The sequence below is a fragment of the Oncorhynchus gorbuscha genome, linkage group LG17 (genome assembly GCF_021184085.1).
Source record: "Oncorhynchus gorbuscha isolate QuinsamMale2020 ecotype Even-year linkage group LG17, OgorEven_v1.0, whole genome shotgun sequence".
Lineage (NCBI taxonomy): Eukaryota > Metazoa > Chordata > Actinopteri > Salmoniformes > Salmonidae > Oncorhynchus > Oncorhynchus gorbuscha.
In genome coordinates this window covers 57,011,716-57,025,808 of record NC_060189.1, presented here as the reverse complement: position 1 = coordinate 57,025,808, position 14,093 = coordinate 57,011,716, and the positions used below count along the sequence as shown (strand labels likewise).

Sequence of the window (14,093 nt, the reverse complement as noted above, 5' to 3'; positions counted from 1 at the left end):
GTCATGTCCTCCCACCCACCACTTGGGCTACATCAACATGTATTCCTGCACTTCATAAATCCAATCAGTTATTGTTATGCAGTACGTGTGGACAATTGATTGTCAGTGTATGGTTTAAACTATACTGAACAAAAATATAAACGGAACATGCAACAATTTCAACTGTTTTTACTGAGTTACAGTTCATTGAAGGAAATCAGTCCACTGAAAAAAATTCATTAGGTCCTAATCGATGGATTTCACATGACTGGGCAGGGGCAGAGCCATGGGTCGGCCTGGAAGGGCATAGGCCCACCCACTTGGGAGCCAGGCTCACTGACTGGGGAGCCAGGCAAAGCCTATCAGAATTCGTTTTTCCCCACAAAAGGGTTTTATTACAGACAGAAACACTTCTCAGTTGCACCAGCTGTCCTGGTGGCTGGTCGCACCTGCGTAATGGTCATAATGTTTAATCAGCTTCTTGATATGCCACCTGTCAGGTGGATGGATTATCTTGGCAAAGGAGAAATACTCACTAACAGGGATGTAAACCAATTTGTGCACAACATTTGAGAGAAATAAGCTTTTTCTGCATATGGAACATTTCTGGAATGTTTCATTTCAACGCATGAAACCAGCATTATACATGTTGGGTTTATATTTTTGTTCAGCACACACACACACACACACACACACACACACACACACACACACACACACACACACACACACACACACACACACACACACACACACACACACACACACACACACACACACACACACACACACACACACACACACACACACACACACACACACAAAGTTGGAAGTCTACATACACTTAGGTCATTAAAACTCGTTTTTCAACCTCTCCACAAATTTCTTGTTAACAAACTATAGTTTTGGCATGTTGGTTAGGACATCTACAGTCGTGGCCAAAAGTTTTGAGAATGATACAAATTTTAATTTTCACAAAATCTGTTGCCCCAGTGTCTTTAGATATTTTTGTCAGATGTTACTATGGAATACTGAAGTATAATTACAAGCATTTCATAAGTGTCAAAGGCCTTTATTGACAATCACATGAAGTTGATGCAAAGAATCAATATTTGCAGTGTTGACCCTTCTTTTTCAAGACTTCTGCAACCTGCCCTGGCATGCTGTCAATTAACTTCTGGGCCACATCCTGACTGATGGCAGCCCATTCTTGCATAATCAATGCTTGGAGTTTGCCAGAATTTGTGGGTTTTTCTTTGTCCACCCGCCTCTTGAGGATTGGCCACAAGTTCTTAATGGGATTAAGGTCTGGGGAGATTCCTGGCCATGGACCCAAAATATCAATGTTTTGTTCTCCGAGCCACTTAGTTATCACTTTTGCCTTATGGCAAGGTGCTCCATCATGCTGGAAAAGGCATTGTTCGTCACCAAACTGTTCCTGGATCGTTTAGGAGAAGTTGCTCTCGGAGGATGTTTTGGTACCATTCTTTATTCATGGCTGTGTTCTTAGGCAAAATTGTGAGTGAGCCCACTGAGAAGCAACCCCACACATGAATGGTCTCCGGTGCTTTACTGTTGGCATGACACAGGACTGATGGTAGCGCTCACCTTGTCTTCTCCAGACAAACTTTTTTCCGGATGCCCCAAACAATCGGAAAGGGGATTCACCAGAGAAAATGACTGACATGATGTCAGCTGGTCCTTTTATGGCAGGGCTGAAATGCAGTGGAAGTGTTTTTTGGGGGGGGATTCAGTTCATTTGCATGGCAAAGGCGAACTTTGCAATTAATTGCAATTCATCTGAGCATAACATTCTGGAGTATATGCAAATTGCCATCATACAAACTGAGGCAGCAGACTTTGTGAAAATGTATATTTGTGTCATTCTCAAAACTTTTGGCCACGACTGTACTTTGTGCTTGACACAAGTCATTTGTCCAACAATTGTTTAGACAGATTATTTCACTTATAATTCACTGTATCACAATTCCAGTGTGTCAGAAGTTTACATAAACTAAGTCGACTGTGCCTTTAAAACTTCTTTGGGCTAGGGGGCAGTATTTCCACGTCCGGATGAAAGGTGTACCCAAAGTAAACTGTCTGCTACTCAGGTCCGGAAGCTAGGATATGCATATTATTAGTAGATTTGGATATAAAATACTCTGAAGTTACTAAAACTGTTTGAATAATGTCTGAGTATAACAGAACTGATTTGGCAGGCGAAACCCCGAGCACAATCCATTCAGGGAAAACATTTTTTGAGCTCAATATGTTTTCCATTAGTTTTCTATGGCAATCCCTTTTTAATAGAAATATGCTTGCAGTTCCTATGGCTTACACTAGTCAACAGTCCTTAGAAATTGGTTGATGTTTTTCCTTTGAGAAATGAAGAAGTAGCCCTGTTATTTCCATGTGTCACTCCAGGTGCACTCTAATGTTTTTGTGCACGCGACCTGGAACGAGCTTCAATTTGTTTTCGTCCGGTATTGAGCACAGTATTTCCAGTCTTAAATTGTATCAATTATTTACGTTTTAGGATACCTGAGGTTGGATTAGGAACGTTGTTTGAAATGTTTGGACCAAGTTTACAGGTAACTTATTAGATACTTTGTAGGCATGCTGGGCGAGTTGGAACCGGTGGTATTCTGAATCAAACGTGCCAAATAAGTTGACATTTTGGGGATATAAAGAAGCAATTTCTCGAACAAAAATACAATGTGTGACATTTATGGGACATTTTGCCAACAGAAGAAGATCTTCAAAGGTAAGGCATGAATTATATCATTATTTCTGACTTTTGTGTAGCACCTGCCTGGTTGAAATCTGATTTTCATGTGTTGGTATGCTGGGTGCTGTCCTCAGATAATTGCATGGTCTGCTTTCACCGTAAAGCCTTTTTGAAATCTGAAACTGCGGCTGGATCAACAAGAAGTGAATCTTTAAACCGATGTATAACACTTATATGCTCTATTAATTCTTATTATGAGTATTTCGGTTTTTGAATTTGGCGCGCTGCAGTTTCACTGGGTGCTGTCAACTCGATCCCGCTTAAAGGGATTGGCTAGCAAAGGGATCCATAAGAAGTTAAACAGCTTGGAAAATTCCCAAAAATTATGTCATGGCTTTAGAAGCTTCTGATAGGCTAATTGACACCATTTGAGTCAATTGGAGGTGTACCTGTGGATGTATTTCAAGGCCTACCTTCAAACTCAGTGCCTCTTTTGACATCATGGGAAAATCAAAAGAAACCACCAAAGACTTCAGAAAAAAGACCTCCACAAGTCAGGTTCATCCTTGGGATCAATTTCCAAACGCCTGAAGGTACCACGTTCATCTGTACAAACAATAGCATGCAAGTATAAACACAAATGGGACCAGGCAGCCGTCATACCGCTCAGGAAGGAGACGCGTTCTGTCTCCTAGAGATTAATGTACTTTGGTGCAAAAAGTGAAAATCAATCCCAGAACAACAGCAAAGGACCGTGTGAAGATGCTGGAGGAAACGGGTACAAAAGTATCTGTATCCACAGTAAAACGAGTCCTATATCGACATAACCGGAAAGGCCGCTCAGCAAGGAAGAAGCCACTGCTCCAAAACCGCCACAAAAATGCCAGACTATGGTTTGCAACTGCACATGGGGACAAAGATGGTACTTTTTGGACAAATGTCCTCTGGTCTGATGAAACAAAAATATAACTGTTTGGTCATAATGACCATCGTTATGTTTGGAGGAAAAAGGGGGAGGAAGAACACCATCCCAACCATGAAGCACTGGGGTGGCAGCATCATGTTGTTGGGGTGTTTTGCTGCAGGAGGGACTGGTGCACTTCACAAAATAGATGGCTACATGAGGAACAAAAATTATGTGGATATATTGAAGCAACATCTCAAGACATCAGTCAGGAAGAAAAAGGTTGGTCGCAAATGGATCTTCCAAATGGACAACGACCCCAAGCATACTTCCAAAGTTGTGGCAAAATGGCTTAAGGACAACAAAGTCAAGGTATTGGAATGGCCATCACAAGGCCCTGAAGTCAATCCTATAGAAAATTTGAACTGAAAAAGCGTGTGCAAGCAAGGAGGTCTACAAACCTGACTCAGTTACACCAGTTCCGTCAGGAGGAATGGGCCAAAATTCACCCAACTTAATATGGGAAGCTTGTGGAAGGCTACCCGACACGTTTTGACCCATGATCAACATTTAAAGGCAATGCTACCAAATACTAATTGAGTGTATTTAAACTTCTAACCCACTGGGAATGTGATGAAAGAAATAAAAGCTGAAATTAATCATGCTTTCTACTATTATTCTGACATTTCACATTCTTAAAATAACTGACCTAAAACAGGGAATTTTTACTAGGATTAAATGTCAGGAATTGTGAAAAACTGAGTTTAAATGTATTTGGCTACGGTGTGTGTGTGTGTATATATATATATATATATATATATATATATATATATAAATATAACACACACACAAAAGCTATGGAATCATGTCGTAACCAAAAAAGTGTTAAATCTAAATATATTTTATATTTGAAATTCTTCAAAGTAGCCACCCTTTGCCTTGATGACAGCTTTGCACACTCTTGGCATTCTCTCATCAACTTAACCTGGAATGCCTTTCCCAGTGAACGTTACGCCTCTGCTTTTTCCAATTCTGGTCTGTATGTGTGTGTGAGAGTGTATCCTCTAGTCCAATCTCTTTGACAAGCCGTCATCAGGTTCTACTACAGCCCACATCACTTTAACTACACGACCCCAACTGGGACGCCATGTCAGGTACACTCGTCTTAATTAGCAAGGGCGCTGAGGGTGACAAAAGACGAAACGGAGGGTGGTATATTGGGACGGAAATAGGCTCACTGCTAGGAGACACGTGTGACTTCACACCCATGGTGGGGGGTAGGGGGTAGATGGAACCAGGGACAGTGGGTGGCAGGGACATCATCACCCACACTTTGCCAGCCTGCCTGCCTGGGACAAAGGGTATCACTCAAGGCACTGTACCCCCCCCATACCCCCCCTCCTCCCAGTCCCCTGATGTCCTTCTGTACCCTCTATACCAGTACCCATCTGCTAACAGGCACTAGCAGGCGTTAGCCAGCAGCGCAGGGGACTGTTTAGCCCTCCTGTAATTAGCCCCTAGACGCTAACCGTGCTAACAGCATGTTTTTTAAACAGATGTAGGGGGTGGAGAGAGAGCGCTACCGCCACCACCGTCATTTGATAAGGAGAGAGAGAAAGAACCAAAAGAGAGAGAAACAGAAGTGACCTAGTTAAAGCAGTGATGCAACACATTACAGTACACAATGGCCAGTTTTGATGCCAGTCCTCCTTGCTCTCCTGATGGTTGCCTTGGTCAACTGAAAATTAGCTAGTCCGGTCATTTAATTACATCTAGCCTATTGTGGTCCTGTGTAGCTCAGTTGGTAGAGCATGGCGCTTGTAACGCCAGGGTAGTGGGTTCGATCCCCCGGGACCACCCATACGTAGAATGTATGCACACATGACTGTAAGTCGCTTTGGATAAAAGCGTCTGCTAAATGGCATATATATATATATATTCCATATTAGTGGGTTTAAGGAGGAGCCTCTCTGGTTACAATCCATTTAACCAGTCTATTGTAAGATCTCCAGTTTTTTTTCTCAATCTGTGCTCAATCGCACCCATGTGACTTTCTTTCAGCCAACAGCGTGCCACCCTGCGCCGGAGTTGACCTCGGCAAGGGGTCAGAGGTGACGGAGTAGACATCCTTGGAACCTCGTAGCCGTGTGACGCAGATGACTCATACGGAATATACCTTCCCCTTGGCCTCCCCCTCCTCCTCCCCCCCCGTTCCTCTCTCTAACCTCAAGGCCGTCTGACTGAGGGGCCAGACTCACTGTCACAGCCATCACACCAGACAACCTTCTCTCCTACTCCCTCAGACGACCCCACTGCTGTTGTCATGGCAATGGACAACGGCACTACTCGCTCTACTAAGCTCCAGGGGGGTGAGCACAATGAAAGATATTTGAAGTATTTAAAGCTAGAATCCTTAATTTGTCTCATCGCATGCTGCTAAATTACAAAGGCTAACAGGCTAACTGGCCAATGTTAAACTACACTGACAGGCTAATGGCTTGCGCTCTGAATGCTAGCGGATGCTAAAGGAGGATGTGGTGGTGTGGTGAGCATGTTGGCCCAGAGGTGGGGAATGATGGTGAGGAAAAAAGAACAAAGGACAAGCAGCAGTAGTGGAGGAATCACTCAGAGACTTCCCACCTCCTCTCTGTTCAACTCTCTCTCTCACACTCACCATCTCTGTCGCGCACACACACACGCACACACACACAAACACACGTAATGTATAGTGCGTGTGTGGTGTATAGTGTAATGTAGTGTATAGTGTAGCAGTGCTCCCAGGCAGTGACTATGACTCACTGTAGACACAGGGTGACCCAGAGAGAACAAGAGAACAGAACAATGGCAGCTGGTGTGTGACGGTACAGGATGAGATGAGGGGCCATGAAGCTGAGAGATCACTGTACTGTTATCAACTGCTGTGTTACACTACACACCCCGCAGCAAACACACACACACACAGTAGTGTTCCCTCGGAGCATGGAATTCAATTAAATCAAGAGATCACACACACACACACACGGTAACACCCACCCACCATAAACACCTACAGCACACACAACCTACAAGCTACACACAGACACACACTTGACCACACTTTCAGCTGAAAATTAAATAAGCAGATAGGCTAAACTTTTGTGATAACACACTGTAATTACGTAGCAGCGAATAACATGAAACATGTTAAATCTAGCACACGGTTCAGGACAGGGTGTTCTTTTCAGTCCTTCCACCCTTTCACTATCTCTGTCTCATATAGTCGAGGGTGAGAGGGGCCTCTCGTATGACATAACCTGTACTGCAGCAGAAATAACAGAACATGCTAAAACTAGAAGACGGTTTAGGACAGGGTGTTCTTTCGTCCCTCCGTCATCTCTGTTTTCATAGAGATGGGCGAGGGTGAGAGGGGGGCCAGGTTTGAGGTTCACTGTAGCGCACCGTTGGAGATGGACCCAGCAGCCATCGATTGGTTTGTTTCGGACGGGGGACCGCAGGCCGGGAAAAGGATATCGACTGAACATGGAAAATAATTGACCCTTCTGCCCATCTTCCACCCAAAAAACTTGGGAGGAGGAGGAGGGGGGAAGGAGAGAGAACATAAAAACAGAAGGAAGTGGAGAGGAATACACAGGAGGGAGAGAAAGAGAACAGAGGTAAAGGCTTTGGTGCCAAAATAGAGAGCTTTGAGTCTCAGTGTAAGCGATATAAACTTTTCACAGTACAATGGTTTTACCCATGTCATTACATGGCAGGGACCTGGGTCACCTTTGACCTCTCTACTGATTAATTCCTATTGGCTGATTTAAGGCACTAACTGTAACCATGTTGACCCAGTCACTACCCTTTCACTGCAATCTCCAGATCAACATGGGTGAATTATATACTCAGATGTGTAAGATCACTGAGTAGAGTTTTAAAATACTTGCACGCCTTGTCAGTACATAGGTCAAGTTAAGGTTTGTGGAGCTCATTTGAATTCAATCTCTACTTGCACTATCTATATAGAGAAACATCAACTATGTTCTAATTATTTTTTATGATAAAATTGGCTGTGAATGTGTCTATTGTGCTGTCAAAAACATCACTTCTAACCCGGAACACACACACACCAAATACCTCCCCCCTCAACCCACAGCCCATTACCTTACCTGATAGCTTCATCAGCAGCTCCGACGCCACCTTGAAGTTGATGTCCTGGCTGAGGAGACTGTTCTTGTTTCCCATGGGGCTTCCCTCCCGTCCCTTTAGTGTCCCCCTGTGGCCCCCACTGTCTGCTGTGACCTCTGCTGGCCCTGTGGCCCCCAGTGCCGCGCCCTGCTCCTGGTAGAAGGAGGAGTAGCTGGGCTGGCTCCGGGGGCTCCTCCGCACTTCTTCTTCCTCTGCCCGGGGTTCCTGCTTCAAATGGAAGGACTGTGGAGCCTTCAGGGCTTCCTTCTGGTTGGCCGCTATACAGAGAGAAAGGGGGAGGGTTAGAGAGAGAGGGGGAGGGTTAGAGAGAGGGGGGGGGGGGGGTTAGAGGATAGCGAGAAGGTTGGAGAGGAGGAAAAGGTGAGGAGAGAGGGGAAGAGGACAAATGAAAGAGGAGAGAGAGGAAGAGGTGGGAGGGAAAAGGGAGAGAGAGTAGAGCCAGATTGGTGGGAGAGGTGAGGGTCAAGAGGAATGAGAGGGACGACAAGGACAGAGAGAGGGTAGACAGAGAGGGTTGAGGAGGGTTGTGTGTGAGAGATCCTCAACTATTTGTGGAACGATACAGTGTGGACTGTGGCAGAAGAGCAGGTTTCAACTGGGGTTTTCTCCATGTGACAGTTGATCACATAAACCCAACAATAACATAACGCTGGTCACATGGCACAACACGTGGCCGTGTGTCTGCATTCTACTGTCTTCTGTGTTCTTAGTGTGTACCTCAAACCACACACACACACACACACACACAGGAACATAGTCACACACACACTGACCAGTAACATGTGAGAGAGGGGGAGTCTATCAGATTGAGGATGAGAGTAGGTTTTGTAAGCGGTCTGTTATTTAGAGAGAGAACTAAAAGTCCCTGGTCTGGACCATCAGTGAACAGTGAATCCTAGGATCCTGGAGCACAGTGGGCCAGCACAGATGGTAGGACCTAATGACTGACTCTCTCACCCTGTCCAGGTCTGCAGGGCATCTCTAACCAAATCCTCTCCTCCCCTTCTCTTTCTCTCCATCTTTATTTCACAGACACACACACCAAAAAGGCATTGAGTTAAGTTAGGCTTGTTAATACAAAGATAATAATTAACTAAGTATTATCTGCAGAGTGTAGATAAACTTAGGTGTGTGTGTATATATATATATGTGTGTGTTTGTAGGGAAACTGGGTCACATCTAATCCCGCCTTAGATGAATAATTCAGAATTAGACATGGAGCAACTTCTGATCGCCGCCAATAAACCACAGAGACCACGGTGCCTCAATGCTTTGTGGTGATGGTTCTCTTACTCTCTGTCTCTCACTGCTCTCTCTCTCACACAGACACTTGGGTCTGTTATCACTCTTGGGTCGACGGCTGTCCCGTTTCTTCAGGCCCCACTATAGATCCGCTCCCCTGCTCACCCCACCTCACCCCACCTCACCTGCTCCTCACTCACCCCATCTCACCCTCTCCCGTCACACCTAACATCTCCGGCCGCCACAGGCCTGCCGCGGGGCCACCCCTCCTGCCCGTGTCATAAATCTGCGGCAGCTCCGGCCATCTGATTAATGATGATGCACGCCGGAGGGACAGAGAGCTCAGGTAAGGGAGGACAGAAGCCATACTGGCAGAACCTCCCATGCTGTGCCACTGGGCTGTGCTGGTGGAGGCTGGTAGGGGGGGCGTGAGGCCTAGTGGGAGGCCTGCGAATGGGGGACAGTGACTTTCACGTCAAGGGGTTAGGGGTCGCGGCAGCACCACCAGCTGGAAATGTCACACAGTCGGATGTCAGCGGGCAGGCTCGATGGTGGAGTGTGTGTGAGTCGGATGTCAGCGGGCAGGCTAAGTATAACCTGGTCAGCACCTGGAAGGACGTCCTCTAATTAGGAGTGTGTTCAGGCCGTGTTGGATCAGACAGGGACAGCACGCTTCACTGTGGCCCTGGGAAGGCCTACACACACACACACACACACACACACACACACACACACACACACACACACACACACACACACACACCACACACCCCTCCAATGGTACTCCACCGGAACAAAAACAACACTCAAGACGCAGTGGACACGGTGCTTACAAACACGAAGTCACTCCACTACAATGACCTTTTGGGCCCTATAAATAGCATCGTATTTAAACTCTCCCAATCTGAGTTATGGAAATCACTCAATTATTTAGTACCCTAATGTGACGTTTTTTATTTCTCCAGTCGGGAACTCAAGTAACACAAAAAACACACAAGTGTACCTTATCTATTCCACTTACCAGATGCTTTTTCCCTGCAGGAATCTAACCAATGACGCTGACATTGCTAGAGCCACGCTCTTACCAACTGAGCCACACAGGACTGCTGCTGCTACTACTGCTACTACTACTGCTGCAGCTACTACTGATGCTGATGCTACTGATGCTGATGATGCTGCTACTACTATGACTACGACTGATGCTGCTACTACTACTACTGCTGCTACTACTACTACTATTGCTTGCTGCTACAACTGCAACTGCTGATGCTGCTACTACTACTACTGATGCAACTACTACTACTATTGCTTGCTGCTACAACTGCAACTGCTGATGCTGCTACAACTACTACTGATGCTGCTACAACTACTACTACTATTACCACTACTGATGCTGCTACTACTACCACTACTAATGCTACTACGACTGCTGCTGCCACTACGACTGCTGCCACTACGACTGCTGCCACTACAACTGCTGCCACTACTGCTGCTGCCACTACTGCTGCTGCCACTACTGCTGCTGCCACTACTGCTGCTGCCACTACTGCTGCTGCCACTACTGCTGCTGCCACTACTGCTGCTGCCACTACTGCTGCTGCCACTACTGCTGCTGCCACTACGACTACTGCTGCTGCCACTACTGCTGCTGCTGCTACTACGACTACTACTGCTGCCACTACGACTACTACTGCTGCCACTACTGCTGCTGCTGCTGCCACTACTACTGCTGCCACTACTACTGCTGCTGCTGTTGCTGCCACTACTACTGCTGCTGCTGCTGCTGCTGCCACTACTGCTGCTGCCACTACGACTACTGCTGCTGCTGCCACGACTGCTGCTGCTGCCACTGCCACTGCTGCTGCCACGACTGCTGCTGCCACGACTGCTGCTGCTGCCGCCACTACTACTACTGCTGCCACTAGTGCTGCTGCCACTACTGCTGCTGCTGCCACGACTACTGCTGCTGCCACTACGACTACTACTGCTGCTGCCACTACGACTACTGCTGCTGCCACTACTGCTGCTGCCACCACGACTACTACTGCTGCTGCCACTACGACTACTGCTGCTGCTGCCACCACGACTGCTGCTGCCACGACTACTGCTGCTGCCACTATGACTACTGCTGCCACTATGACTACTGCTGCTGCTGCCACTACGACTACTGCCACTACTGCTGCTGCCACTACGACTACTGCTGCCACTAAGACTACTGCTGCCGCCACTAAGACTACTGCCACCACGACTACTACTGCTGCTGCCACTACGACTACTACTGTTGCTGCCACTACGACTACTGCCACTACTACTACTGCCACTACTACTACTGCCACTACTACTGCTGCCACTACTGCTGCTGCCACTACGACTACTGCCACTACTACTACTGCCGCTACGACTACTACTGCTGCTGCCACTACGACTACTGCCGCCACGACTACTGCTGCTACCACTACGACTACTACTGCTGCTGCCACTACGACTACTACTGCCGCCACGACCACGACTACTGCCACTACTACTACGACTACTGCCGCTACTACTACTGCCGCTACTACTACTACTGCCGCTACGACTACTACTGCTGCTGCCACTACGACTACTAATGCTGCTGCCACTACGACTACTGCCGCCACGACTACTGCTGCTACCACTACGACTACTACTGCTGCTGCCACTACGACTACTACTGCCGCTACGACTACGACTACTGCCACTACTACTACGACTACTGCCGCTACTACTACTGCCGCTACTACTACTGCCGCTACGACTACTACTGCTGCTACTACGACTACTGCCGCTACGACTACTGCTGCTGCCACTACGACTACTACTGCTGCCACTACGACTACTGCTGCTGCCACTACAACTACTGCTGCTGCCACTACAACTACTGCTGCTGCCACTACCACTACTGCTGCTGCCACTACCACTACTGCTGCTGCCACTACCGCTGCTGCCACTACGACTACTGCTGCCACTACGACTACTGCTGCTGCCACTACGACTACTGCTGCTGCCACTACGACTACTGCTGCTGCTGCCACTACGACTACTGCTGCTGCTGCCACTACGACTACTGCTGCTGCCACTACAACTACTGCTGCTGCTGCCACTACTGCTGCTGCCACTACAACTACTGCTGCTGCCACTACAACTACTGCTGCTGCCACTACTGCTGCTGCCACTCACGACTACTACTGCTGCTGCCAGTACGACTACTGCCACTACTACTACTGCCACTACGACTACTGCCACTATGACTACTGCCACCACGACTACTACTGCCACTACTACTACTGCCACTACTGCTGCTGCCACTCACGACTACTACTGCCACCACGACTACTACTGCCACTACGACTACTGCCACTACTGCTGCTGCCACTACGACTACTACTGCCACTACGACTACTACTGCCACTACTGCTGCTGCCACTACGACTAATACTGCCACTACTGCTACTGCCACTACGACTACTACTGCCACTACTGCTGCTGCCACTACGACTACTACTGCTGCTGCCACTACTACTACTACTGCTGCTGCCACTACAACTACTGCTGCCACCACTACTGCTGTTGCCACTACAACTACTGCTGCTGCCACTACAACTACTGCTGCTGCCACTACAACTACTGCTGCTGCCACTACAACTACTGCTGCTGGCACTACAACTACTGCTGCTGCCACTACAACTACTGCTGCTGCTGTTGCCACTACGACTACTGCTGCTGCCACTACGACTACTGCTGCTGCCACTACGACTACTGCTGCTGCCACTACAACTACTGCTGCTGCCACTACAACTACTGCTGCTGCTGCCACCACTACTGCTGCTGCCACCACTACTGCTGCTGCCACTACAACTACTGCTGCCACCACTACTGCTGTTGCCACTACAACTACTGCTGCTGCCACTACAACTACTGCTGCTGCCACTACAACTACTGCTGCTGCCACTACAACTACTGCTGCTGCCACTACAACTACTGCTGCTGGCACTACAACTACTGCTGCTGCCACTACAACTACTGCTGCTGCTGTTGCCACTACGACTACTGCTGCTGCCACTACGACTACTGCTGCTGCCACTACGACTACTGCTGCTGCCACTACAACTACTGCTGCTGCCACTACAACTACTGCTGCTGCCACTACAACTACTGCTGCTGCCACTACAACTACTGCTGCTGCTGCCACCACTACTGCTGCTGCTGCCACCACTACTGCTGCTGCCACTACAACTACTGCTGCTGCCACTACAACTACTGCTGCTGCCACTACAACTACTGCTGCTGCCACTACAACTACTGCTGTTGCCACTGCCACTACTGCTGCTGCCACTACAACTACTGCTGCTGCCACTACTGCTGTTGCCACTACAACTACTGCTGCTGCCACTACAACTACTGCTGCTGCCACTACAACTACCACTACTGCTGCCACTACTGCTGTTGCCACTACGACTACTGCTGCTGCCACTACGACTACTGCTGCTGCCACTACGACTACTGCTGCTGCCACTACTGCTGCTGCCACTACAACTACTGCTGCCACAATACGACTGCCACTACGACTACTACTGCTGCCACTACGACTACTACTGCTGCCACTACTACTGCCACTACGACGACTACTGCTGCCACTACGACTACTGCTGCTGCCACTACTGCTGCTGCCACTACAACTACTGCTGCTGCCACTACGACTACTGCTGCTGCCACTACGACTACTACTGCTGCCACTACTACTACTACTGCCACTACGACGACTACTGCTGCCACTACGACTACTGCTGCTGCCACTACTGCTGCTGCCACTACAACTACTGCTGCTGCCACTACGACTACTGCTGCTGCCACTACGACTACTGCCACTACGACTACTGCTGCTGCCACTACGACTACTGCTGCTGCCACTACGACTACTGCCACTACGACTACTGCTGCTGCTGCCACTACAACTACTGCTGCCACTACAACTACTGCTGCTGCTGCCACCACTACTGCTGCTGCCGCTACATCTACTGCTGCTGCCGCTAC

At 48.1% G+C, this 14,093-nt stretch overlaps 1 protein-coding gene across 7 annotated transcripts in view; it reads right to left on the bottom strand.

Annotated features, from left to right (window-relative positions):
- Positions 1–14,093, bottom strand: part of LOC124002166 (zinc finger protein 827-like) — a 112,410-nt gene that overhangs the window by 38,326 nt on the left and 59,991 nt on the right. For all 7 annotated transcript variants that reach the window (XR_006832933.1, XM_046309491.1, XM_046309489.1 and 4 more), the window contains one exon: positions 7,760–8,056. Coding sequence is in view for 6 of the 7 variants with exons in the window: in XM_046309491.1 (XP_046165447.1) it covers positions 7,760–8,056 (297 nt within the window). In the remaining variant the exon portion in view is untranslated. The remainder of the gene's footprint in view (positions 1–7,759; positions 8,057–14,093) is intronic.